The sequence below is a fragment of the Meleagris gallopavo genome, chromosome 6, assembly GCF_905368555.1.
Source record: "Meleagris gallopavo chromosome 6, MGAL_WU_HG_1.1, whole genome shotgun sequence".
Taxonomy (NCBI): domain Eukaryota; kingdom Metazoa; phylum Chordata; class Aves; order Galliformes; family Phasianidae; genus Meleagris; species Meleagris gallopavo.
This window is the reverse complement of record NC_139409.1, coordinates 49,506,045-49,530,493: the sequence shown is the minus strand read 5'-3', so window position 1 is coordinate 49,530,493 and position 24,449 is coordinate 49,506,045. Positions and strand designations below refer to the sequence as shown.

The 24,449-nt window shown below is 38.3% G+C and overlaps 1 protein-coding gene across 14 annotated transcripts in view; it reads right to left on the bottom strand.

The window, feature by feature from the left end:
* Positions 1–24,449, bottom strand: part of SUGCT (succinyl-CoA:glutarate-CoA transferase) — a 354,560-nt gene that overhangs the window by 130,372 nt on the left and 199,739 nt on the right. Inside the window, exon 14 of one of the 14 annotated variants that reach the window (XM_085226699.1) lies at positions 326–1,014. The exons of the other annotated variants lie outside the window; for them this stretch is intronic. Coding sequence (XP_085082825.1) covers positions 1,003–1,014 — 12 coding nt within the window. The 3' untranslated portion in view covers positions 326–1,002. Of the gene's footprint in view, positions 1–325; positions 1,015–24,449 lie in introns of those variants that run through there. 14 annotated transcript variants of the gene reach the window in all.

Genomic DNA, 24,449 nt, shown 5'->3' with positions numbered 1-24,449 from the left:
ATGATATCTACAAGATTTAAAAGCACATATGCATTTCACACAGCTTTTTTCTACTGAAAGAGCCCTCAAAACATTTCATGTTTTAAGCAGCTGGGCAGCACTGTCAGTGAATGATGTGCTAGTTTTGAGCCCAAGTGAAAATGATTTACAAATTCAGGATGAAATCAGCAATAGTTCGGCTGAAAAAAGAAACCTAAATTACTTAAAAGCCTAAGTGAATCTTTCTAAACTATGTTCCCATTTCAAAATACATTTTTAAAGAAAAAGAAGGAAAAAGCAATTTATTTTAAAACTCAACAAAATATTTTGATTTTTAGGTACAACAGAGTTATACCTAACTGACTGCAGAAAATCACCGCAGATCACAGTGAAGTTATTTCATCTATATTATTTTCACTGAAAATACAAAAAAAAAAAAAAAGTCAGTAAGTAAAATTCAGGCCCACCAAATAATCCTCTCACTCTGAGAACCATTCCACATTTGCCTTTACTGCAATCTTGTTCATTCCCAAATCCAGTTTTTCTGAAATACAGAAAGGGTCAACTCCACCCCACATTTCTGATCGCGTTTTTCTGTCCACTTACTCTTTTTCTCCCTCACTGGCCTCTTCTCCATCTGTCCGTCTGCAGCTGGATGTCATTCTTTTGCTGGGGCTGCTCTATCGATCTGGAAGGCTTCTGAATCCCTGAGTCACATCCTCTCCCTAAATCTCCCCTTCCTTTTTTCTTTTAGCCTATCTGTTCCGTGGCTTTTCCACGCAATGAGGATGCTACATATAATTTACATCGTTCCGCAGCTGTATATCTTGAGATAAAGCACCGTATTGAAACTCAGGCAGTGATTTCACAAACATCATCTGTGATCCTGTTATTTTTCACTGTTCTATGAGGGTGGTACCAGCTTACCAGCTAAAATCACTAACTACAGTTGGCAAAAATGCACGCGTTTCAAAATGTCTTTAGCTTATATGCACAAATTAACTGCCAGCATTGTTTCTTCTCTTAGGATGAGAGCTGCAAAAAAAAAAAAAAGTTTCAGAGAAATAAATACAGAAGAGTGCTTCAAAGTAGAAAAATGAGCTCTCAAAGCACACATAAATTTATATAAACAAAGATTAAACCAGATTAAGCAGGATCTACATTTGAAAGCCTTCCTGGGGGTGCATGGCTTTCTTTTTTCTTTTTCTTTTCTTTCTTTTTTTTTTTTTTTTCCCCCCACTCTTTGAGGAGCAAGTTTGTAATTACCTGTCAAAGAACAAAATAGTAATGGTGTCTGGAAAGAATGCATTATTTAGAGAGAGTGACTACTTAAGAAAGAAGCTTTCATCACAGGATATGTTCTGTGGAAACACACAGTTTACCTTGTACTATGAGCTATTTTACTGTAACACCACTCCCATCTCAACACTCAGTTTTCAATGGAAATAACCAACGGCTATCTGCCAAGCCAGCCTGCCTCCAAAAAACAACCTATCCCTCTCAAAGAAAACACACAAACAAACAAACAAAAAAAACCAACACAAATCTCTAAAAAGAAATTCTGAAGCTAGTAAAAATGAAATATTGAATCTGCTTTGTAAATTTGTCTTGAATTAAACTATAAAGCAAAGCTCACAACTGACCATTTTCCAATCTCACCACATCATGAAAAAACTTACTTGACAAGATGGATTAACATTAAGTTGTATTTGGGGACTCTTTACTCCCAGACACTATGATATAAAAGCACTTAATAAGTAACAATCGCCATGGCATAGAGGTGTGAAATATCAGTTTCCAATAACAGTTTCTTGACTACAGAAGATCAATCAGAGAAAATTCCCATCAGCCAAAGTATCAACATTTTCCATTACAGGGGCATTGTTAACATAACCCAAACTGTTTGTCTTTCCACTTAATGGGGATACATGAGACCGAACTCTTAATTTCAGTGCAGTTGCTGAAGTATGTTAGCTCATTCTCATTCTGAGTCGTTCGAGTTCCTGCAGCAAGAAGTGTTTCAGGGCCAAATCTCTTACTTTCGTGAATGCTATCAGGCCAGACACCCTCCTGTTCAGTTTTACGTGGAGAAGGTGAGCTAAGCAACCCCATCAGGAAGCCATTTATAGCTCCCTAATTCGCTGTGCACCTGGCTGAGACTTTGCAAAGCACAGCTGCAGTGTGCCTTGACACCTCCTCTTCTTGTCTCCAGGATGCACTGGAGGTGTGCTGGGACAACTGCGTGCAGTGAAAAGGGCTTTGTGCACCTGATCTTCCCTGGTTAGGTAGGAGCAGGTTCCAGGGCTTTCATCTGCACACCGCAGCAAAGGTGGCCCGTATGAAGTCAGTGTATCTGATGAGGTGGAAAGAAGATGAAACAGAATAGGAAAAGAAAGCTCCAGAAGAAGACTTCTTGTTGATGTTGCTGTTACAAACAGTGCACACAAGATAATTAATCCTCGTGCGTTGCCATGGCTCTACTACCAGCATGAAGCTTCCATCCTGAGGACTATTTATGGGACCCATTTTTCCCCTTACATGTGAAAATAGGGTATTTACGCCATGTTAATAGCCATCTGTCTTATAGAATTTCCTTTTTTCTCTGCTTACAGCTCTGTAACCCACAACGTACCTTCTCCCTATAGCTACAAACACACCTTCAGATTGCTCTTTAAAAAACAAAGAAGAAAAAACAACAACAAAAAAAAGCCCCTCAACTCCCTTCCTCCAAAAATACAACAAAACAACTCCATAGCAGGTGGAGTCAGAAAAAAAGCAAATGATTTCAGGCTTTTTATTCACTCTGCAATATTCCCCCAACACAAATGTCAAACTGCAGGTGCATATGAAATACTTCTGTTATGACAAGAGCTGCGTATCTTTGTAACCAGTGCTTCTCCTAACGATGTGTGAACTAAACTCTAACTGGAATAAAATGGACAAAAGCCAAATAAGTCCCAAGTGGCAGTCATGTACAGAAGAGAGACTAAACCATGAGAGAACAAAAGATCACACAGATGATGGCCCAAAGGGAATCACCATTTCCCTTTGTTTCTTAGGCTTCAGGGTTACAAGAACAGTGTCTGTACACTAATGGGATTCTGCGGTACTGAGGGATGCTGGGTGGAATCACAGTCATCATGGTGAATCCCTGAAGTGAAGCAAGGGGCATCAGAGACTGGGATAAGGGTTCAGGCATAGAAATTGACAGATTCTTAAAGGTTGCAGCTGGCAAAGTTCACATCTTTGTTACTTCTGTTTAATAATAGCAATACGCCACAAACTACCAAAAAGGCATGAATCCAACCCAAGAATTTGGAATACTGAGACTTTTTGGAAGAAGCAAACACTAGGCTTCCACCTTAGGTGTCCAGTTCCTACTTCAAGACTGTAAGCTCCTACATAAACCCATTATTAAACCTATTAAACTCAATGACAACTTGAATGTTTGCTTTCACTATCCCTATGGGAATGTTCTGCCTTATTCTAATTGTCAGACTAAGCCTGTTTGTGAATAGTTTTTTCTATGTCTTTACTTTTAAAAGTGCATCTTACACTCCGAAACATGCCCCTTTATTTACAGGGAGCAAAAATAATCACTGTAACTTCCGCTTTGGGAATTTAAACAAGACATGCTCTTTATAAACAGCATATCTTGGTAGGAGAATGTAAGACTGAAAAATCTGAATGAATTAGCTACAACAGAAAGAAAAGCAGATGGCAGCACATAGGTACAAACTATGTACAAGCTAAGGCAGGTCATCAGGTTTCTAACCCACGCTGAAGAGAGTGCTTATTATTCTGTGTTCTTATTACTATTTGTTTTCTTGGCATTTGCTTTAGCAACAGTAAACCAGTATTAGTGTTTTAGGCTGTTATGCTAACACAGAAATTAGAATGAGGTTTGTAAGAGGCTGCATAACAATTTCAGATAGGCTGCTAATGCCATTCGGTAATGTAAGTGTACAGTAGCCCATGGAGAAGTGGTATGCCAATGGCACTGGGAGAAAAACAACTCAGAATTAGCCTAATTAATAGCCTAATAAGTCCGTGACCAGAAATCACCTCCATATCATGCATTTGTCTCCTTTTAACATGACAATTTTCATTATGAATAAATACTTTCCCATTTTCATCAGTTATGTAATAAGAAGACAATAGAAATCCTTCAGCATAATTTTGCTTCTAGATATAGTTTACCTCAGGATTGGCTGTGTATTTACAGTGCACTGACAAAACAGACAATTTCACTGAGGAATGGTTCCTGGTACGTCTCTTCAGTTCCTTCTTACACAGATGAGAAAAACCTTCTAACCCTACTGATTTCAAATGCCTACAGGTGCATGTTTTACTTTATGTTCATTAGACTATGAAGCATCTTCCCCTGTGCCGACTGACTAGTAAGGTGAAATTCATCCCCACTAAGCCAAATCAGATGGAAAGTGAGTGCCTCATCCCATGTAGACAGGTGGGATGAACTGCCATCTAGAGGTGCCTCTGCTCTGTTTCTCTTCCCCGAAATCAGACTGTACAACCTGCTGAGACCATAAGCATAACTGAATAGATAGCTAAAATTAGGCAAGATGATCACGGTCCTGCCACCTCTAGGTATTCATAAAGACCCCCTTGCTTTGGGATTTTTCTGTCAATCTCCTCCAGCTCTTTTTAGATTTGCATCTTTACTCGCCTTCTCAGAGCACAGCATCCTATTAACAGTACACTGCAACAGACAGACAAGAACATCAATGTATAATGCTAAAATGCCCCAGTTAGGGATCAGCGATGCAGAGGAATAACCTTGCCCTTTGCCTGCCTTGGTTCTTGCATGCTTATCCTCAGGCAGAAGGCTTGATAACTTGTGAACTGTGCAGGAATTACATTTGTTCTACAATTCGAAATTTGGACACAAACCAAGAATTAAGAGGGGGGTTGCAGTCCTTCATTCCTGACAAACTGCTTCGTGCCCTTTTCAACAAAATGTAATGCCAAGATTGTTATATGAAGTTAACACTTAGTTCTATGTAATCTCTTCTGCAAGAATCGTTTAATAACACCTTTCCACTGAATCAGCACAGAATCTCATTCATTCGTCCTCATGAAAACTGCCCTATACATTAGTGCTGCTCCATGCCACTGACTCGACTTTCTTGCTAAGAAATAGCTCAAGCCTACACAGAACACGGCTCATTGCCTCTGTTTTGTAAGATTTTCCACACATTTCTCTAGAAACGAAAGTTTCTTGCTATGCTGGGGTTAAGGTGCAGCGGGAAGGGTGTGGGCAAACGGGGAAGGGAGATGACATTTAAAAATGCTTTATGAAACACCAGATGTTGCAGAACCAATGGAGTGGGGCAATGTATTTGGAATTATCAAAAGAAGAGAGTTGTTTGTCCGCATTTTTAAAAACTCATGGGATGTTTTTAAGTCACTTAGTTGTGGTCTTTGTGAGTGTGAAGAACATAGCAAACGCCCTTATAGATTTGATATTTAAATGACATGCACAACAAGGGAACTGCTTGATGTGGTTCAGCATTTGCTCTTGTTACACTCTGCTATGCTGTAAACATTCCAGCCGTGTGAATAATATAAAAACTATGCAAAAGCATTTTGCCCTTCTTAGTGTATCTTTCTAGTATTTTAGTTCTATATAGCTGTCATGGGCATATTGCAACATGACTCTGGAAATATGCTAGTGTTATAATTCCAATAAGCTGACAAGAAGATCCTACTTTCTAACTTACAGCTTCAGTTTCAAAAACTTTTTAGCCTGAAGCCCAAGAGCTACACAGATTTCTATTCCACAGCAGTGTGCAGGATCACTTAAAAGAAAATATTTTAACACTCAAGCATCCCTTCCTTCTAATCACTACAGAAAAGACCACACTCACTTAAAATCAATCAATTCTCACACATTTAAAGAGCTGTTGCTGACATTATACGCAATCTGACATATATTTTTGTTTGAAAACAATTCTGCTTGCATATTACATCATTTCTGTATTGCTCTAGAAATGTCCTGTAGGGGCTAGGAGACAATCAGAAATCCTGAGCTCTGCATTCACTCTGCCATTAACTGACTGAGATCTTTTAGACAAGTCATCTAATCTCTCTGTGCCTTGGTTTTCCCATCTGTAAAAATCGGCAGTTATAAATATTCAGCTCTCTGAAAGAAGTGTTGTGAATGCCAAAATATAGTACAACTCTGAAAAGTGACTATGCAAAAAGGCATCTTCTGACTCAAAGAGCCTCTCCCTCGGTGAAATCCACACGTGAATTCACATGGCTCATACGCTACACAAGCCCCATTTTGAGCACTTAAGGAGAACATTGCTATACAGTGGGCTTGTGTAGAGTGATGGATTTCACTCTCCAGAGGACACTCAGCCACATATGCTGACTTCAGTGGCTAAAAAATATATTTTTATTGATTTTGCTCTTGACGGTCATGCAGAACGTAGCTGAGATTGACGCAGCTGCAGATTCCATTCCATCCCCTTCCCCTTCAATACAATCATTTACTGTTCTTTCACATAGAGCAGCAACAGCGAAGCAACACTACCCAAATGATGGAACTGCACCACAAATCTCCAAGGGAAAGAATCTGAAGGCAGAGTGATAATACAAGCCTTGAAGCAAATTGGACTGCACAGGTGTAAATAACTTGGTCAGCAGAATCTTTAAAACCCGTGATGATGAGTTCATTCAGCTTTCAGGCTCACCTTGCAAAGAAAAGCTTATTTTCAGTTGCAAGCAGCAATTACTTGATTGTGAGTTACTGAAGACAACTAACATGAAAGGTTTCAACACCCTTTCTGCCACCAAAAAACTTTAATGTATCAATACTTGAGAAGAACTATAAAATCCTGAGATAAAAGACAATGCAGAAAGTATTAGAATATCTCTCCTTTGGGTTTTTGGCCATATACGGGAAAGCAAATCTTTACTTCTTAAGAATTCATCTGCTTCTTACATTCCCATTGTTTGTATTTATGACATAATCATTTCCACAGCAACTAATTAGGAGAAATAAAGAATTACAGCCTGAGATGAGGCCTGTAAGGAGAAAATGAAATCATACAAAACACGTAGGATATTTTTAAGTGGTCTTCTATCTAGTTAACACAAAGAAGTAAGGAAGCCACAACAAACTGTAAAGAATTTTAGCTTCTTTTAATTAAAGAGCTAATTTTCACCAAATGCAAGGCTGTGGCTTTTATTCACTGGCCCATTTTCTAATTGCACGTTTAAGAAACAGGAATGGCTGGACCACATCAGATCAAAATTCCAGGCAGCTCAGAGACCAGTGGTAGAATATGACTTCGTAGAGGTGACAAATAAGTGGAGATATTTTTCCAGCATACTCTCACAGTAATGTTCAGACAGAGACTTCCATATGGATGTTATTGAGCGTGAGACAATCAATCCTACTTCACATAACGCCTCTATACAAAAGCACATTAGAGTCTCTGCAAACGTCTGAATCTCCTGTGGACTTGGAACAAAGTGTGAGAGAAAGGTACATCAATCTCTCATGTTCTTTAGTGCATACTCGTAGTCATCAATTGTTGTTATAGAAAACTGCCAAACATCAAAATAATGAGTGTCTGAGCAAGATTTAAGTCAATTGATCCAATTGAAGAGGGCAAAGCAGAAGCTGGTAGGAGCACCCAGATGGTTACTGCGCATTTCAGCTCACTTTTACCTAAGGATGTTTGCCATAGTGATTTTGGTCATTCGTTGGCCAGCCTACCTATTCAGCAAAAGATCAAGGTGAGATAATGATTTAAATCACTAAAGTGAAATTAGGACTAACATACTTCGACATGTTTCCTCAAAACCATTTTGTCTCACAGCATAAACCAGTACCTTTCCTCTAGAGCTATTAAGTAGCACCCCACCTTACCATCCCTGAATCATTGAGAAGTCAGCTGTGTGTCCCCAAAAAGTTTCAAAATGGAGAAGAAAACTGGCAGTAGCTATCAATAGATTTCCTCTTTCTCAAAGAGGCAACTTGGATAACCAGTAACGAGGGGGTGGTGCAGGAGATTAAGGAGTAAACCACCTTCCAGTGATGATCAGTTTGCAACACACTCCAGTTTCTCTGTCTTCCTCCTGTCACCAATACAATCCTTGAGACAAGCCACGGGGAGTGAAACAAAGAGGTCAACAATGCCAACTGGCCCCCATGTTATGGGAACTTAAGGAATAATCTTTATTTTCCTCATTAGATGGGAACACAGCAAAGGAAAAGCCACAAAAATGAGAGAGGCTCCTTGCTATTTATTATGTAGCGTTTGGTCCATAGTTCGAGACGAGTGAACAAAATCGAGAGATAAAACTTTACGGTACAGACTCCATTTCTGAGGTTAAATGGAGATTTTATTAAAGGGAATGCGAAGTTTTGCTTGTTCACTATAAGTATTTCAAGGATACACTGTGTCAAACAGCGTCTTATGTTAAATACAATATATGACACTGATGTTTTCCATAGTTTATCATCGATACAACTGGAAATGTAACGGCAATGTTTTTTAACTTTCTGGGCAGACAAAGTCTTCTTGATAGTGGTGGTCACAAGAGACGGGAAGAAGTCTAAACATTCTTGATCTTTGGGGTTAGAAGGAAATCAGATGAATGTGGAGGGACCACACATATTCTCCTGGGAGAAGGGTGCTGGCAGCCTTGTGTAACACACAGACCTTTTTTTGGCTTGTGCACAAAGGAACAGGAGAATCAGCTCTAAGAAAGTCACACTTCTCGACAGATGCAAGTCATTGCAACTGTGTGTACCATATGTGGGGAGTGGTAAGGAAAGGTCTGATTACAAAGAGCAAAAGAGGGAAAGTGACAGAACCCTGGCAAATGGGTTCCTCCTGAAGTAGCAAAGGGCTTAAAAACCACGTGCCATGCCAAGTCAGCCCAAAGAACTTTTCCTGCTGCCAGGTGAGCTCTCAGGCGGATTAAACAAAGAAAGGAAAATGAACAAAAGGGCACCGATAACAAAAGGACAGAAGTCAGCATAAAATCCAGTGAAATTAAGTCTTATATATTCGTATGTCAGCCTGTTCTTGTTAACCTAACTTGAACTCCCCACGTGACTACTGTGGGTCAGGAAATGGAGCAATTACAAGCAAAGAGCTACTGCTCTTTGCCCACATGAGGAAAGCAGTACTTCTTGCAGCAGTGGTCCATGGCAATGAGAGCCTGGTTTTGAAAATGCCCCAAAGTGTTTCACATTAATGTGTAGATCTACCAGTGTGAAAGTTGCCTGCTTTGAGGCAAGTAGAGTAATTTACTCTGCTGCCTAGACAGGGACAGTGCTGTTAAAATATGCCATAACCTCAGATGTAACCAAAAGGCTAAGATTCTCCCACTGAGTCTATAGAAAGTCTTTGCCAGCCTGTATCTATCCAATAACAGTGAGGATTACAGGGAACAAAAAGCCCATGTCAATGTAGCCTTGTCACCAAAAGCTATGAAATAAAATTCTGCCTTTTTTTCTTGGGGAAAAAGAGTATGACCTATAGCAACAAAACCTGCAAACCATGTTTCTCTAGGAGGTTTCATCATTACACTTTAGCCAGAAAATACCTTTTTCATGTTAATACAGTTGGGAAGCATCCTAAGATATTGCACCAACAATGTTAACAGAAATTGGAAAACAAGGAGTTGAATCCTACTGATTGGCTGGACTTTTGTCACTAACTTCAGTTGGGATAGGTTTTCACTAACAAATCCACAATCAATACAATAATTTTTATGATCTAGGTAGTTAAATTAAGATATCCAGAACTAACCACACACAATTTCACACGAAAAACTAGAACAAAATTGTAGTCTCCATTCTACTTATACACAGACCTACTACATGTAAAATCCTTGGCATGCAATTCAGGCTATTTATTTTCATGCTGTGGTGATTTGTTTCATAAAGACTTCCACAGATTTTTATTTTCAGTCATAAAAATAATGTTGCATTATGTTGTATATAAGAGATAAAAAAAAAAATCCTGGATGTGAGTTTCATGACTGTGCAAGAACTACGTTATGATCTAAGGTTTCTGTTTCGTTCCTCTGTGATATACTGGCAGAATATAGACCTTCTCACAGTGAAATCAGTATCGTCTTGGTTGCAGATTGCCAAAGGGCTATATTCTTGTATAACCGTCATCTAAAAGATGGTTTCTCCATCTCACATCACAGATTATCTCAAACTCACTCCCCCTCCCCCCAGAAAACAAAACAAAAAAGTTCTAAAACACGTTAAAATAATAAAACATATCAGTTTGGATTATTAACAATCAAATAAAAGGTTAACAGTGGTTTAAAATCAGCTGAAGTCTTCAAAATTTTCAAAAGAGCATCGTAGCAAAACAAAATATCATTAAACTTGCCTTAAAAAAAGCCTTTAACATCAAACAGTACCAGGCATTTATCTTCAGAGCAGCACATTACAGGTGACCTCTACAGATTGAAAATAGGATTACATCAACAAACCTTACACTTTAAAGTGGTGGATGGTGTGAGATGAAAGAGTGCTCTCCCTAACATTTCACAGTGCTACTGGCTCAGGTTTAAAGGAAGTATGCAAGCAGGTATTCCCTGTCACATTCTAATCTGCAATACTGACACAGACGTGAAAAGCAAAAGCCTTTGAAAATGATACTTACATGATACTTTATGATGAAAAAAACCTGGAGAGCTACAAGAAACGTGAGGGAGAATACAGATAAAGAGATAAAGAGGAACTTTACAGTGAACATGGCCACATACTTATGCCATCAGCAATAACTCTCACGTCTGTAGCTTTATGGATTACCTTCAGATAAAATGATTAGCGTTTCAGGTTTAAGCTTAATACCCATATTTGTTGTCTCCTTGTCTCTGTAAGTGTTTTAAATATGCAGTCTGCTTTTCCCAGCAGGCGAGGCATAAACTTACTTTCCTGGACTGTATTTGAAAAACATAATAGCATAAGTTCAAAGATTTAGCAAACAAACAAACAAAGCATTTAAAACAACTTCAGTGTTGATTTTCCCTTTCAGTATTCAGATGGTCTCCTGGGCACGCTGAACTGGTTTGAATAGCCCGTGTTTACTGCAGCTAGAAATTTCTATTTACTTCTTACTTGGTATTTTTTGGTGCATCACAAAAAATGTAGCAACTGTTGTCCAACTATACTATAACTTGATGGGTGTACTATAAATAATTCACACCACATTCAAAGACCTCCAAATGAAACTGGTGGTGAGATCTACACTCTTGAAAGTTCTCTCTTAACACCCCAGCACTACTTTTTTAGGGATCAGTGCTTCCCCTAATGAAATAGTCTGATTCAAGCAACTTGAGCTCAGTCTACAAAGCTTACAAGGTACACAGTCATGTCATATGTCATATGTCACAGCACACTTAGAATACTCATTATTTTGTAAATAAAAATGATGAGAAGAGACTCTTGAGCCATCAGTCTTCGGGTACTGAAGCACTAGCACTGTCAAGTTTAAACAAGCATATACAAAGAAAGCCTGAACACTAAATTATCCAGAGAAACATCTGAATAATAAAATACAACCCAAATTTGACATGGTGCAGTAAAACACATATCCCAAGCGTGACATGTTTTGTCCAACACAATGAGAGTGACTAACAAAAGTGATCCACCATTTTCCTCTGGCTCTATACAAGTGGTATGTAATGAGTTAAATATATACTCACAAACTCAGTATATATTCCTCACTATCACTCAGTGACATTAAAAAAATAAATAAATCCTTGCAGTATTCTACAATAGTGTCTGATATTTATAAAAGCTTTACAACGCCCCCTGAGCTCCGAGTTTGGTGCTACACTGACTACAAGCCCGTTGCTAGTTCTGCAAAACAGGAGATACGACCCTCTGTTGCCAGACACTTCCTTAATTCCTCATAATTTGAGTTCTGCTGGAAGAGAGTTCAAATCTGACCACAACAGTTAAGGAAAAAAAAAAAAAAAAAAAACACTTGCATTCTAATATAAAATATACAGATCGGAAAATATATAGAACCAACAAGCACAGACTCAGTACTACTTGATTTGTTTTCCCCTCCAACATTCCAGTAATATAAAACCAGTGTATAAGGTAGAAAATCATTTTTCAATTTCAGGAAATATCATTACTAGCTGCCAAAAGTCTATCCATATAATAAGAACTATTTGCTAAAGCTGAACACCTGCAGTTTTATAGAAGGCCTCCGAGGACAGCTGTAAGTAAGTATTCCAGTCTACTGATACAGCAGCCAATCAAAATCTGAAGGTTTTGTCTCCATAAACAACATATTTTGCTAGCTAGGGCTTCATGTGCACGTACAAACATTTTATTTAGACAAACAGATAAAAAGAGCAACCTTTTGAAAATCATGTAATGCCCTGTAATTAAAAACCAAGACTAATGAAGGAGGTCTTAGCCACATCCTAAAAGTACAGTTTCCTGCTTCCAAAATGCTCTTGGAAACAGTCCAGAGTGCTGGAAGTTTGCACTGCAGCAAACTGTCACACAAATATGTGTATGTTAGTTGCCTTCCCAAATACAAGTCAATTGTTTTGAACAGTTCAAGGAAAATGATTAGTATAAATGAACTATTTTCCTCATACTAGATATAAACAATACGTCCACTCCTACCTTACTCTGCTGTTTTGAGCCCTACCACCGTTTCAGGCATTACAAAGGTACACTTCTCATTATTTGGCAAATGACCTCATTGGCACAGTTCTGCTCATCTAGTTTAGTAGCAGCCATGCATTGTTACCTAAAGGTTAGGCTTCTTTACAGGGAGTTCGCCTAGAAAATATTCAGTCCCTTATATGTAAAAGTCAGAGCACACTTTAAGAACTAGTGACACACTTAGTTTAGTTCACATGGACGAGGTAAACTAGGACAGAATATAACCAGAGTTTAAATATTTAGAAGCAGCAAGGAAGGAACTCTCTGCTCTATCAGTGTGAGAAGGGGACAAGACATATTTCCACTGCTCCACTGCCAGCCTCTTTGGCTGACGCAGTTTTTGTCTCAGATCTCCATCTGCTTTAACTAAGTGCTTCATACACGCGTGCTACATGTGCCTCCACTAACTAACCCACAGATGACCAATACTCTCACAGTTTTGCTGACTGCCAACCAGGCTCCATATGTCACATAAAGTGCTCTTTGGATGGAACGAGTGTTGCTACCTGCCCTAAAAGTAACTCAAATGTGTTCCCTGCATGGTGGGATGCTGAAAATTGAGGCATTATGTGATCTCAGGCAGCTCTCCATGTACCATGGGGTGGTCACTACTCATTTTATATGCATTGGAAAGATGTTAATGTGGGAATGGTTTAAAGAGAAGCTTCAATAACTGTGCTCTGACAGATCCTCAATGTATGCTCAGACTTGTCTTCGCCTCAGCCATTAGGTAGCCAGATTACAGCATATTCACAGCTCTCCAGAAGAGCACTGTAAAACTGATCTGAACCATAAGCTTATCTTCCTGTAAAAAATACTAGCTACTTCTTTTAAAAAAAACAAGCTCATGTCAGACAAGCTCAGCTAGTTCCTCAAATAAGACTCAACCAATAGAGGAGATAAAGGTCTAAAAGCAATTAAGAAACTTCAAAAGAACACTCAACGAAACACTATTCTTATTTCACTGAGTGTGCGCCAACAACCACATGCTTCTCTGTGATAGCAAATGATACAACGTTGAGCAATCTGAATTCCCAATTTTTCTGAGCCAAGCGCTCGGCCCAACAAAGTCAGACTCTGCTGACTGCTTTCTTGAGACCAGATTTCATGCCTTCTATTTTGGGAACTGAATTTTTGGAATTTCTGCACCAAATATCTGTAGATACAAACCCAATAGAGCACAAGACACAGGATGCAGTCACCATCAAATACACGCAATTTTTCATAGAATCATAAAATGGCTTGCATCAAAACAGATCATTATACAAGTCAACCTGCCATGGGGAAGGGATACTGATTACTAGATCAGGTTGCCCAAAGTCCCATCCAGCCTGGCCTTGAGTTACAGGGATGAAACATCCACACCTTTCCTGGGTAACCTGTTCCAGTGTCTCACCACCCTCATAGTGAAGAATTTCTTCCTTCTCCAGGCTGAACAAGCCCAACTCCCTTTTTTATTCCATTGAAATCTGAAGTTCATCTCTTATACACTCCACCAGTAAATACATTTCATTTGGATTATGAGAATTATCCACAAAATTTAACAGAAATGATGACATTACTAAATAGCAACATCGTCTGTGGTGAACACAAATATTTATATTTTTCACAAAGTCAGTCACATCAGAACCCTATAGCAGGCTCTAGGCAAACACAAAAATGACATTCAAAAAGCTGGAATGGTCACTGCTATAAGCAATGTTTAAAATGCATATTAGTAAACCTACAGAAAGGATAGTTTTCCACAACAATCCATAGCCCCTTTTATTCTGTAACTGTATATCGTAAATAGAAATTAATTCATTAATTTTGTTATTGCTGATTTTCTCCATCCTAAGTACTAACCTATTTCTTGGACTGAGGTTCTGTAAGAGCTCAGAATGATGCCCTTCTGAGTAGTTAGAAAGAAAACTCCTTAGACTGTGCACAGGCAAATGCTGGCTATCGCAGAGGCACCTGGGTTTAAAGGGTTACGTTTAACAAATTATTTTTAATTACATTTTAAAAATTTAGAAATCTATAATTAGTGAAACATTAATTCCATATTTTGATCACAGCAAAAGCAGGAAATTCAGAGCTGACATTTCCCACAGCAACATTAACTCTGTCCCATTGCGTATATTCATTTCAACGGAGTCTTTCTTTCTATGACCTCATAACATATGTGAAATGAAGGAAGGTGCTAGGAAAAAAAATCCTAAAATTCATCTAGATTAGATATATATTGTTAAGTTCCACTATCGTAGCACTAGCATTTGAGTGGAGATGGCATTCTTAAGAAAAATTATACATGTTGTTTAGTCCATGTATTTATCGAATACTTTTGTCTGTGAGTGCGTATGTTCTATCAACATGTCTGGTTGCTCACCTTTCACGTTATTTATTTATCCAGAAGTTCATCTAAGCTTATGAGCTCTGACTCTGCAGTACACAGACTTGCTTCTTTCCCTCTTGCTCTGGATTTCACGTTAGACTGGATGCAGATATACAGAAACATGAATCTATCCCAGATCTGGTATGTACATCCTAATAAGACCATTTACTGTAGAGAAGGTAAATCTCATGTAGTTCCTTCCCTTGTGGCTTTTCAGGAATTGGTCCAATGCCAATAAATCCAATGCTGTGTTGCATCTTACAAGTCCAAATAGATTTCTTGCCACTCTCCTCATCTTGAGTTCATCATCTTGGGTTACTTGTTAGACCCAAAAAACAGCTCCCTGTATTTGCTGCCCAAACTGGCCTGCACTGGAAGACACAATGAGGTTTTTCCATTACCTGGGTTATCCCTCTTCTCCAAAGTATATGACAGCACACAGTACTTTAAGAAACACGAGTGCATGTTATTTCCATACCTATATTTAGGCAAGCATTTTCAATTATTTCTGAAAGAAAGCCTAAGTATCTGTGGAGTTCCACTTTGAAAACACTGTTGACAAAAACGGCGATAAGCACATCCAAGAGGAACTTTCAACCCACACAGTACTGCTTATTTCACATTCTGAAAGCTCAAATTGGCACCTCACAGCACTTTGTAAAGCAAGTCAGGCCCGGATCTCTTATACAGAAATAAAGTTCAGCAAATCTAGCCTCCAAGAAGAAAGGGCAATACCAGTGACTCTGCATGTCTCTGTCTCTAGATAAGAGACGGAGGTGATTTGGAGTCTAACAGTAACTAAGAGATACCGTATCAGTGAGAGCTGCTGCTCTTCAAAGCAGAATCATTTGAGAAATTAAGGAACTCCAACGCAGTTCTGGCTGGAAGGCAGGAGACGACACAGCTAACTTGAGATGCAAATACAGCAAGTATCCTCTGCCTGCAATTGAGAGATAATGTGTTGATCATCTTAAGTTGCAGGAGATGTTTTTACTGGAATGGTGTATGTGGCCTTAGTGTAAACACTGTTTTTCTTGAGAAAGTTAATGCATCAGTTAAACCAAATATTTTTCAATTGAAAAAGTGACACTCTCTCATTTTGATTTATTAGCTTCAACTCCAATTATATTGTATTATATTGTGTTGTCTTTCATTCTGATATCATATTTAGTAGATTCACTTTCCTCCTCAGATCCTTGCCGCTGTTTCATTTTTTGGCCCATCTCCCTACCTTTTTTCCCCTTTCCCCCCTTCCCCTTTCCCAGGGTGTGGGTCCCATTAGTCAGGGAACTGAGCCGAACCAGCCCATAAACTGTTGACAACTATGTATGTACTGCTGTAGAAATTTAAAGAATGATTTTAGGAAGGAAAATTCTGATATCACTCTGCAGTACTCTCCAGATTTTTCATTGCTGAGCTCCTGCTTTGCAGACTGAAGAAGAAAAGTTGTATCTCATAAGACAGTGCTACCAGGGAGAATCTCCAGCCACAAACTATTAGCCTTCTTAAACCCAATATATTTTTAAATCATTCTGTGGAAAAGCTGAAAATACGGTACATGGTATACCGTGAAACAAACCACACAATGAGATGCACATGAAAAATGTGCTCATTGCAATTATTTTTTTTGTCACTGAGAATGATATAACACTGTATTTTTCTTAAACTAAATATGGATCTCTCTTCAGCGACAGTGGAAGTTCACTGAACAGATGGAAGATGTATATAGACTACATTTGTTGCTATGCAGCTTTTTCCATTACCTTTCGAATGACATGCAGTGTACACAGAACACAGAGGCCACGTAGTAATATTTTCATTCACCTCTGCAGTTCAGAATTACTTTGTTTGCCTGCAAAAATGCTTGTTATTGCTGAGTACTATTAAATGGATTGGTATCATACAGTATTGCAGGGAGATATAACGTGTGATCGCATGGAGCTTGCAACAGGCAACTACACAGTGGTGTAGATGGTCTCTGCACATAAATTTTGATCCTAAGAATAGTGTAAACTGATAAAAAGACTACTAAGAGCTAGGGAAAGATCCCCCAAAATTTCAGTGACTACACTGAAGTGCTGACACTGTATAATACAGAAATAAGCTGCATCAGTTATCACGTTGCTGTTTTTCCTGATGTCTAAATGGTCTCTGCATTGCATCACAGTCACAGTGTAGCTGTACCTTTGGTCAGGTTCTTCCCACTCCAGAAGGTGAGCCTAGATATGGAAGAAGACATGGAGTGAAGTGGAAGAAGGATGGGAGGTAAATAACTGATGAAACTGTACAGTGTCTTGTACAGGTTCCACAGATTATCTATCACTTGTTCTCCAGTTCTTTCAGAATTTTACTGAAATCTGAGTATTACAGGAACTGTAAGAAAAAATTGTGAATCATACAAAGTGAGTAATTTCATCATTCTGGTCTATCAGGTTTTAGACTTTTTTAATTTATTAAATGCTATGCCAGGATTTATATAGTATCCTGGAACACTTACATGCAAAGTATCCATAATCCTCACCAGAATCTAACACTTAACAATTGCGTATAAGAAAATAATTTAACTATGTGATAAAAACTATGTGAATAAAAGAATAATCAATAGCTGCTATCAAATCTTCTGGAGTGACATACAAATGCTTTTTGGTAACACTAGAAAGTTAGTAGGGCATTTACTGTATATATAACACAAAGTTTAAGCCTTCATTCAGTATTTATTTACAAAATTAGTACAAGCAAATAATGGTCTCAGACTGTCTCAGAAAACAAACAAACAAAACTGGTATTAAATCAGTTTATTTGAAATCTGGAAAAGCTACCATGAAGGGATGCATGTTGTGAAAGTTTAAGGAAACGTACTTCTCAGATGTCTGCAGGATGAGAAACAGGCAGATAGAATAACGGGCTTATGGCACCAGAAACGACACTGAGATAAAGACATTTGGTTTCATATTTCTATTCCAATAAAAATGTTTGTAGTTCATTTCCACAATGCATGAGTGTTTTTCTATGAGGCCTCTTTGGGTACCTTCATGACCTATTCCTGTAAGTTGAAGTGATTTTTTTTTTTTTTTTTTTACAGTCCTGTGAAATTTAGAGCAAAATACATTACAATGACATCTTTTAATGAAGATCATAATTAAAAAATAAATAAATAAATAAATAAAGAAGACAATTAGAAAAATCCTCCTGGAAAACAATAGGTACAAAAGCAGTACCAACAGGATTCAGTGGGTCGGTAAAAGGATTTAAACTTTGAAAACTAACTAAAAGATCCACCGATGGTATGGATGTAATGGTTTGTTTGGGGTGCTGGTTTTTTTGTCTGCTTGTTTTTGCAAAAGCATAGATGTTTTGGGATTCAATACAATGCATTTCTGTTTAATTTGCCTATTTAAATATCTATTTACACTTGCAATCATCTCAAAACATTCCTATGAAGAAGGATAATAACAACTTTGTGGCTCATCCTCAATTTGGACCGCCTTAGTGGCACTTGGAGTAAGTATTAACCATTTCACTCCTGACCAACAGCCTCACCGACCATGGGACTGCGTCCTGATGCTGTAGGAAATTCAGCAAACCCAGAGAAAGTTCTTCCAGCTAGCAGACAGTACGTGGTTGAAGACTGGGAGCTGAAAGATGTGCACATAGGCTACACTATCACAGTTTGCTCTTTCAGCCCACTTTCACCCTAATTTACAAACTCTCCAGGAAACCAGTCTCTGTTTAATTCAGAAGCAATCATGTGCACACACAGCGCTTTGGGTCTGGGCTTAGATTTCTCAGTGACTTATTCCTCCACCTTAAAGTAAAGAAAACAACTTTTTCTCAGATTTTTAGAAGGGTGAGTTTGCTAAGGGCTTACAGACATGCAAGCGAAAGCACTGGGATGCCAAAAAATTTTGATTTCCAGTTCCTTATCAAAGTCAATTTAATAGTTTCCTAATGGAAACTAAGGTTATTCTAAACATTTACTAAGTGAGAATAAAATATTGATAACCTCGGTTTTCCACAACAACAACAACAACAACAACAAAAAGAACAGATGTGGGATTTGAGTTAATTTGAACACTTCTGTAAAAGAGAGTTAAAATTGCAGATGCATCACTTCTCTTTGAAGCGAAAAAGATAAAATATCCAAGATGGTAATTCAATAACAAACGCCAAAATAAGTGAGTATTTTTGAGTATTTTACTGCAATACTTTTTTTGGAATAATCATTTCAGCTACAAAATTTCCTGCCTTCTCAACCTCCTTTAACAGCAGATATTTGCACATCCACAGAGAAATTGTGGAAGTTCAAATTAAAATTAATTTGTTTTCAGTGCATTATTCTGAGAGAACAGGAAGAAAATATGGATCTTCCAGTAACAGGTAGTAAGAAAAGGTATGTCAACAGGCAATTAGCTTACACAATTACCTTTGCATAGCATCAGTGTCAGCAACGTATAGCTGAATGTCATAATATCATTTGGAGCACATGTATTTGAGCAATGCTCCAGTGCCCATAGTATGCCTACAGCATCATACTCAGCTGTGCACAAGTGCGAAAAGAATACAATCCCTGCTCTACTAGGGCTGAAGACTAAAGGCAAACAAAAGGGGATACTCAACTTTTCCAGCCTTTCTTTCTGGGAAAGCCCATTTCCTACAATTACCCGAATACACTGGCAAGGAAAAGTTAGAATCTATGAACTACTCAACACCCTGCTAAAATGGCTTCGTGGAAATTACTGGAAGCCTGTGTTACAAACAAGTGATTTCCTTACTTCCAAACTATTAGTTTTAATAGCATTTTAAGCACTGTGGTAAATGAAAACATATACGTCTTCTGTGGGAGAAAGGAATGAAATGAAAAAAAAATCACTCATGTGCCTATAAAACAAAGCAAGAACTAAACAAGAGTGCTGGCGTTCCATCATCATATAAGCTGTGAGGACATACATCTAAAAAACAAACATAGATTTTGTAGGAATGAAATGCAGTGTTAGCAGAAGTAAATACATGAAAAGAATACTAAATGTATTCAGGAAGCAAGACTTGCAGAAGAAAAGGAGACCAATAATAATAGGAAATTATGTTTGTATACATATTGACAATTTTAAGTGACTGACTAGAGCTCAGATATGTGTTAGGCTTGGCAAACGTACAAGAAAAAGAACGTAGGACTATATACATGTATGTATATGCCATCCATTTATGTTCCTCAGATAATACAGTTTACCACTGGAAAAATTTGCTACTACCATAATATGAAAACAGAAAATGTACTTAAACTCTTATTTAGTCCACTTTCTAAATATTCACTGACCATGTTTCAGTCAGCGAGAAGGAAACTGAAGCAAACTAGGTTACGGGATATACTCACAAAGGACAAGGAAATCATTCAAAACATACAAAAAAGGAATGTTTTACAATGCTTTTACATACACTTTTTTAAGCTTAACAAATGTTGGGCCTCCACTATGATATCTACTTTCTCAGACTCAGAACTTGTATCTACTGCTTGTCAAACACTCATAAAGGAAGGAGCTATCTATGTGGTACCCTATTGAAAGACTTGCCAAAGGCTTCACTAGCAACACATCACTTTCAGATACCCTTAGTGGCATATTTTATCAAGGATCCCACTTACAGATGCATCATCACACCAGGCATCAGTCACTGTTATTCTCTGGAGACAACACTGCAACAATTAAACAGGGAGAAAGTGAAAAAAACAATCATGGAAAGAGTGGGATGGAACTGAGGGGCTTCCACACCAGCCAGGTGGAGATAACCCATCAGAAGCAACAGGAAAAGCTACATTTGGGGTGGATTTTAGGACAAGAAAGTCCACCTGTATTTAGAAAGAACACTAATGTCTACAAGAAAGATTTGCACAAGAGCAGACATGAAATAAAGCAGATTCTATTATAGGAATGTTTTAAAACTAAACGAGTCGGTATGTATTTATAGGGGAGAAAAGGAACAAAAAACAAAGGCAACAGACAAAGGATATGAATGCAGAAGGTAATTCAACTACAACTTCTTCCTGCATCTGCCCAAATAGGATCTGGGGCAGATACTGACCTCTGTCAGAAACAGGGCAGGGAAGACATGGAATTAATCCATTGCACTCCTACTAGTGTTTGTCAAAATTTGTTGCAAGGAATTGATACCAGAAAGCAGATAAAATTCCAAACTGAGTGAACTGACAAGGGAAAATCCAAAGTAACAGAGCACATGGTTTGAAGTCACGAAGTGCTATTCTTATCCAAAATTCTTTAAAAGCTTGACAAAGTAAGAAGGAATAGTCCAACTGCCCTGCTGACTTGAGTCAGTTTGAAATGTAAGTAAATAAAAAAAGCACTACAGGAATAAAAAATGAATTCAGTTCTAATTCCAATACAATATATCTCTCTAAGAGTACTAGTACTGAGCACAGGGAGGGAGTTGCCAAGTGAAGTCATCAAAGTAAATGATATAGATGAGCTTTAAAGGTACTTAGACATTTTTATGGTGCGAGAGAAAGAGAAAAGGGGATAGAAGGATATAGTAAATACAAACCAGGCAATAAGGACAGTAATAAACTTAAAGGAGAATTTTCTTGGTTCAGATGTACTTTTCCAGTCCAGAAATTCCTTTTGACCACCCTGGTGATTAAATGAAACTAACTCCTAAGCACCATAATCATTGTTCCAGAAGTTATGATAGATGGCTGCATGCAGAAAATCCCCAGCATCTCTCATTCCTTCTGGCCACAGTAAGCTACTGTGTTAATTTGCAAACTCTGTAACATACAAGGGTTGCTCTGAAAGTAATGGCTCATATTTTACTATGTTGGCCAGCAACATCAGAGGCAGATGTTGGTGGTATGGTAGAACAGGTTGAACCTTCCTCCCAACATTCCATCAAATTCTGTTGCCAAATGATGGCAGCAGAGGAGCAGTCTGACAAAATGGTATCTGACATTAAAGAACTATGAAGCAAAGGTGTGTCACTGAATTCCTCCATGCAGAAAAAATTGCACCCACTGACACTCATTGATGCTTGTTGAACATTTATGGAGATGAAACAGTGGATGTGAACACAGTGAGGCAGGGGGTGGTGCGTTTCAGCAGTGGTGACAGTGGTATGAAAGACAAGCCACGCTCCAGACTTCCATGACAGCTGTCACACCACGAAATGAAGAGCATCTCAATCAACTCATCTACACATATTGGTGCATTTACAACCAGGAAACTGTGTAGGAGCTGAGTAGCAGTTTCAGTGTGTTGAGAATGATGGTGGCAACATTGGAATAACACAGAGTTTGCAGCAGGTGGGTCCCACGAGTGCTCACGCAGGAGAGAAAGAACACCATATCCAAGTTTGTCAGGACACATGGAACCAATTCCAGGCTGAAGGTGACATTTTCCAGGGTCGCATCATTACCAGTGATGAGACCTGGTATCACTACTATGAGCTGGAATCAGAACGGTAGTCCACTAAGTGGCCTAAGGGTCTTTTGCCATAGGAAAGGGGTGATTCTTCTGGGTTTCCTGGAGCACAGACAACACATCAACTCTTGGCTGCTACATCAAAACAGCGCTGGCTAAGCAGAAGGTTCAAACTTCAGCTGTTTTGAAGCTGAGATCTATCAAACAGTGCTATTGTGTAACTGTATCTGTTCTGGTTTCCATGGAAATAAACAGGAGGCATTACTTTCAGAGCAACTTATGTATATCACTAAGAACAGAACTCATAACAGAGATCATATTCAGATCCAAAGCAACGGTTTCCTCTCATTTGGCTTAAAGAAACACTCAATCAACTTGGGCATATTTTTCAGTATTGATAATCTATCCTCATTTATTCCAGCCCATTAACATGACAGAACAGCACAGACATAGTCTACCAGACTTGTTTCTTCTGTGATTTTTAATAGGATAGAACAGACAAAAAATTGGGAAGAGAGAAGGAAGTCAAAAGTTGGTAGCTTACCCAGAAAAAGTCAATGCCTATCTCACAGAGTCCCTACAGTCATGATCATACAGAAATAATAAAAGCTGCTGAAAATGCTATTACATAGTTACCCTAAATATTAGCTGTTTTTGTTTTGTTTATTTAAAAGGACTTGTACACTTCCTGCATTTTACTCCTTTGCTCCATTCTTCCAAAATAACTCCACAGAGTTGACAATTTTGCTAAGGATACTAAGGATCAGTAATACTTCTTGCACTCTAACAACAGCCTGATATATGCCCATAGGATTCTCCATGTCTTTTAAGTATTTTGCAACTAAACGCAAGGAAAGTCCTTTTTTGCTCCAATTGTCTGGACAGAAGAGCAACACTTCCACCTCTTCCACTTCCACAGTATGTGCTACAGACTTTACTGCAACACTTTTTTTAGTTACATTAGACTTCTTTTTTAGTTTACATTAGACTTCTTTTTATGTTATGCTTTAGCAGTGGTTGACAGGTTGAAGTTCAGAAGATGGTGAAAGGCAAAGGCTGCCCTATTTTATGACCCACTCTGACTTTTGAATCATGTACTGTCTGTACACAAAACAAATTTCCTTCTTGATATGTTGGAAACATGCGAAAGGAGAATAAAAGACTAAGTACAAAAAGTGATATACATCTTTTTTGTTGCAAATAGATTTTTTACTATTAGAAATTAATTTACTTTTTTTTACATGTAATCATTGACCCAGGAGGCTAATCCCAATTCAGAATTTTGTTTTAGATAAGCGGGGAAATGGTAACACACAGGTAATTTTTTGTTACATCAGTTTATTTTTCAATTTCCCTGAACACCAGATAGACCAGATAAAAGTCATCCTTTCTCTACTGACAGCGCAAGACATTCTTTGTCTGACTGAAGGCCATTTCCTCTTCTCAGGCTCTTCTCAGTCCGACAAAATCTTGCCTGCAACTAAGGATTCCTTTCTTATCTGCTCTCGTGCCTTTCTCAAATTTCATTTTCTCCGTACACATTTCCAGCCAGCCTCCTACCACTGTCCAAAAAGTCCGAGCCAAACAGTTCTTGATTCCTACGAGTATGCATGTACGCTTCTCTTCAGGACAGCGACATGTTTCTCAGTTTCAGTTCACGGCCCCCCAGACATTCTTTATTTTTAACTCAATGGTAATATTTCCAATTGACAGAATTGCAAAACTGCCCTGATTTCAAGTGAGCTGTTTTCCAGACATTCCTCAGCTGTAACAATCTGTCCTTGCCTCATATGTCCACAGGAATTAAGTTGCTCAAAAATAAAAATACAAAAAACAAATACTACTAGGTTGGCAAAACGAAGCGTATGACTGAGACTGATTTTATTCTCAATTTCCTTTGCTTCAAGGTGGTTCTCATTTCAATTCTAAGCCCAAAATCCCTAAATTCTGAAATCTTGTGTCCATCCCAGAA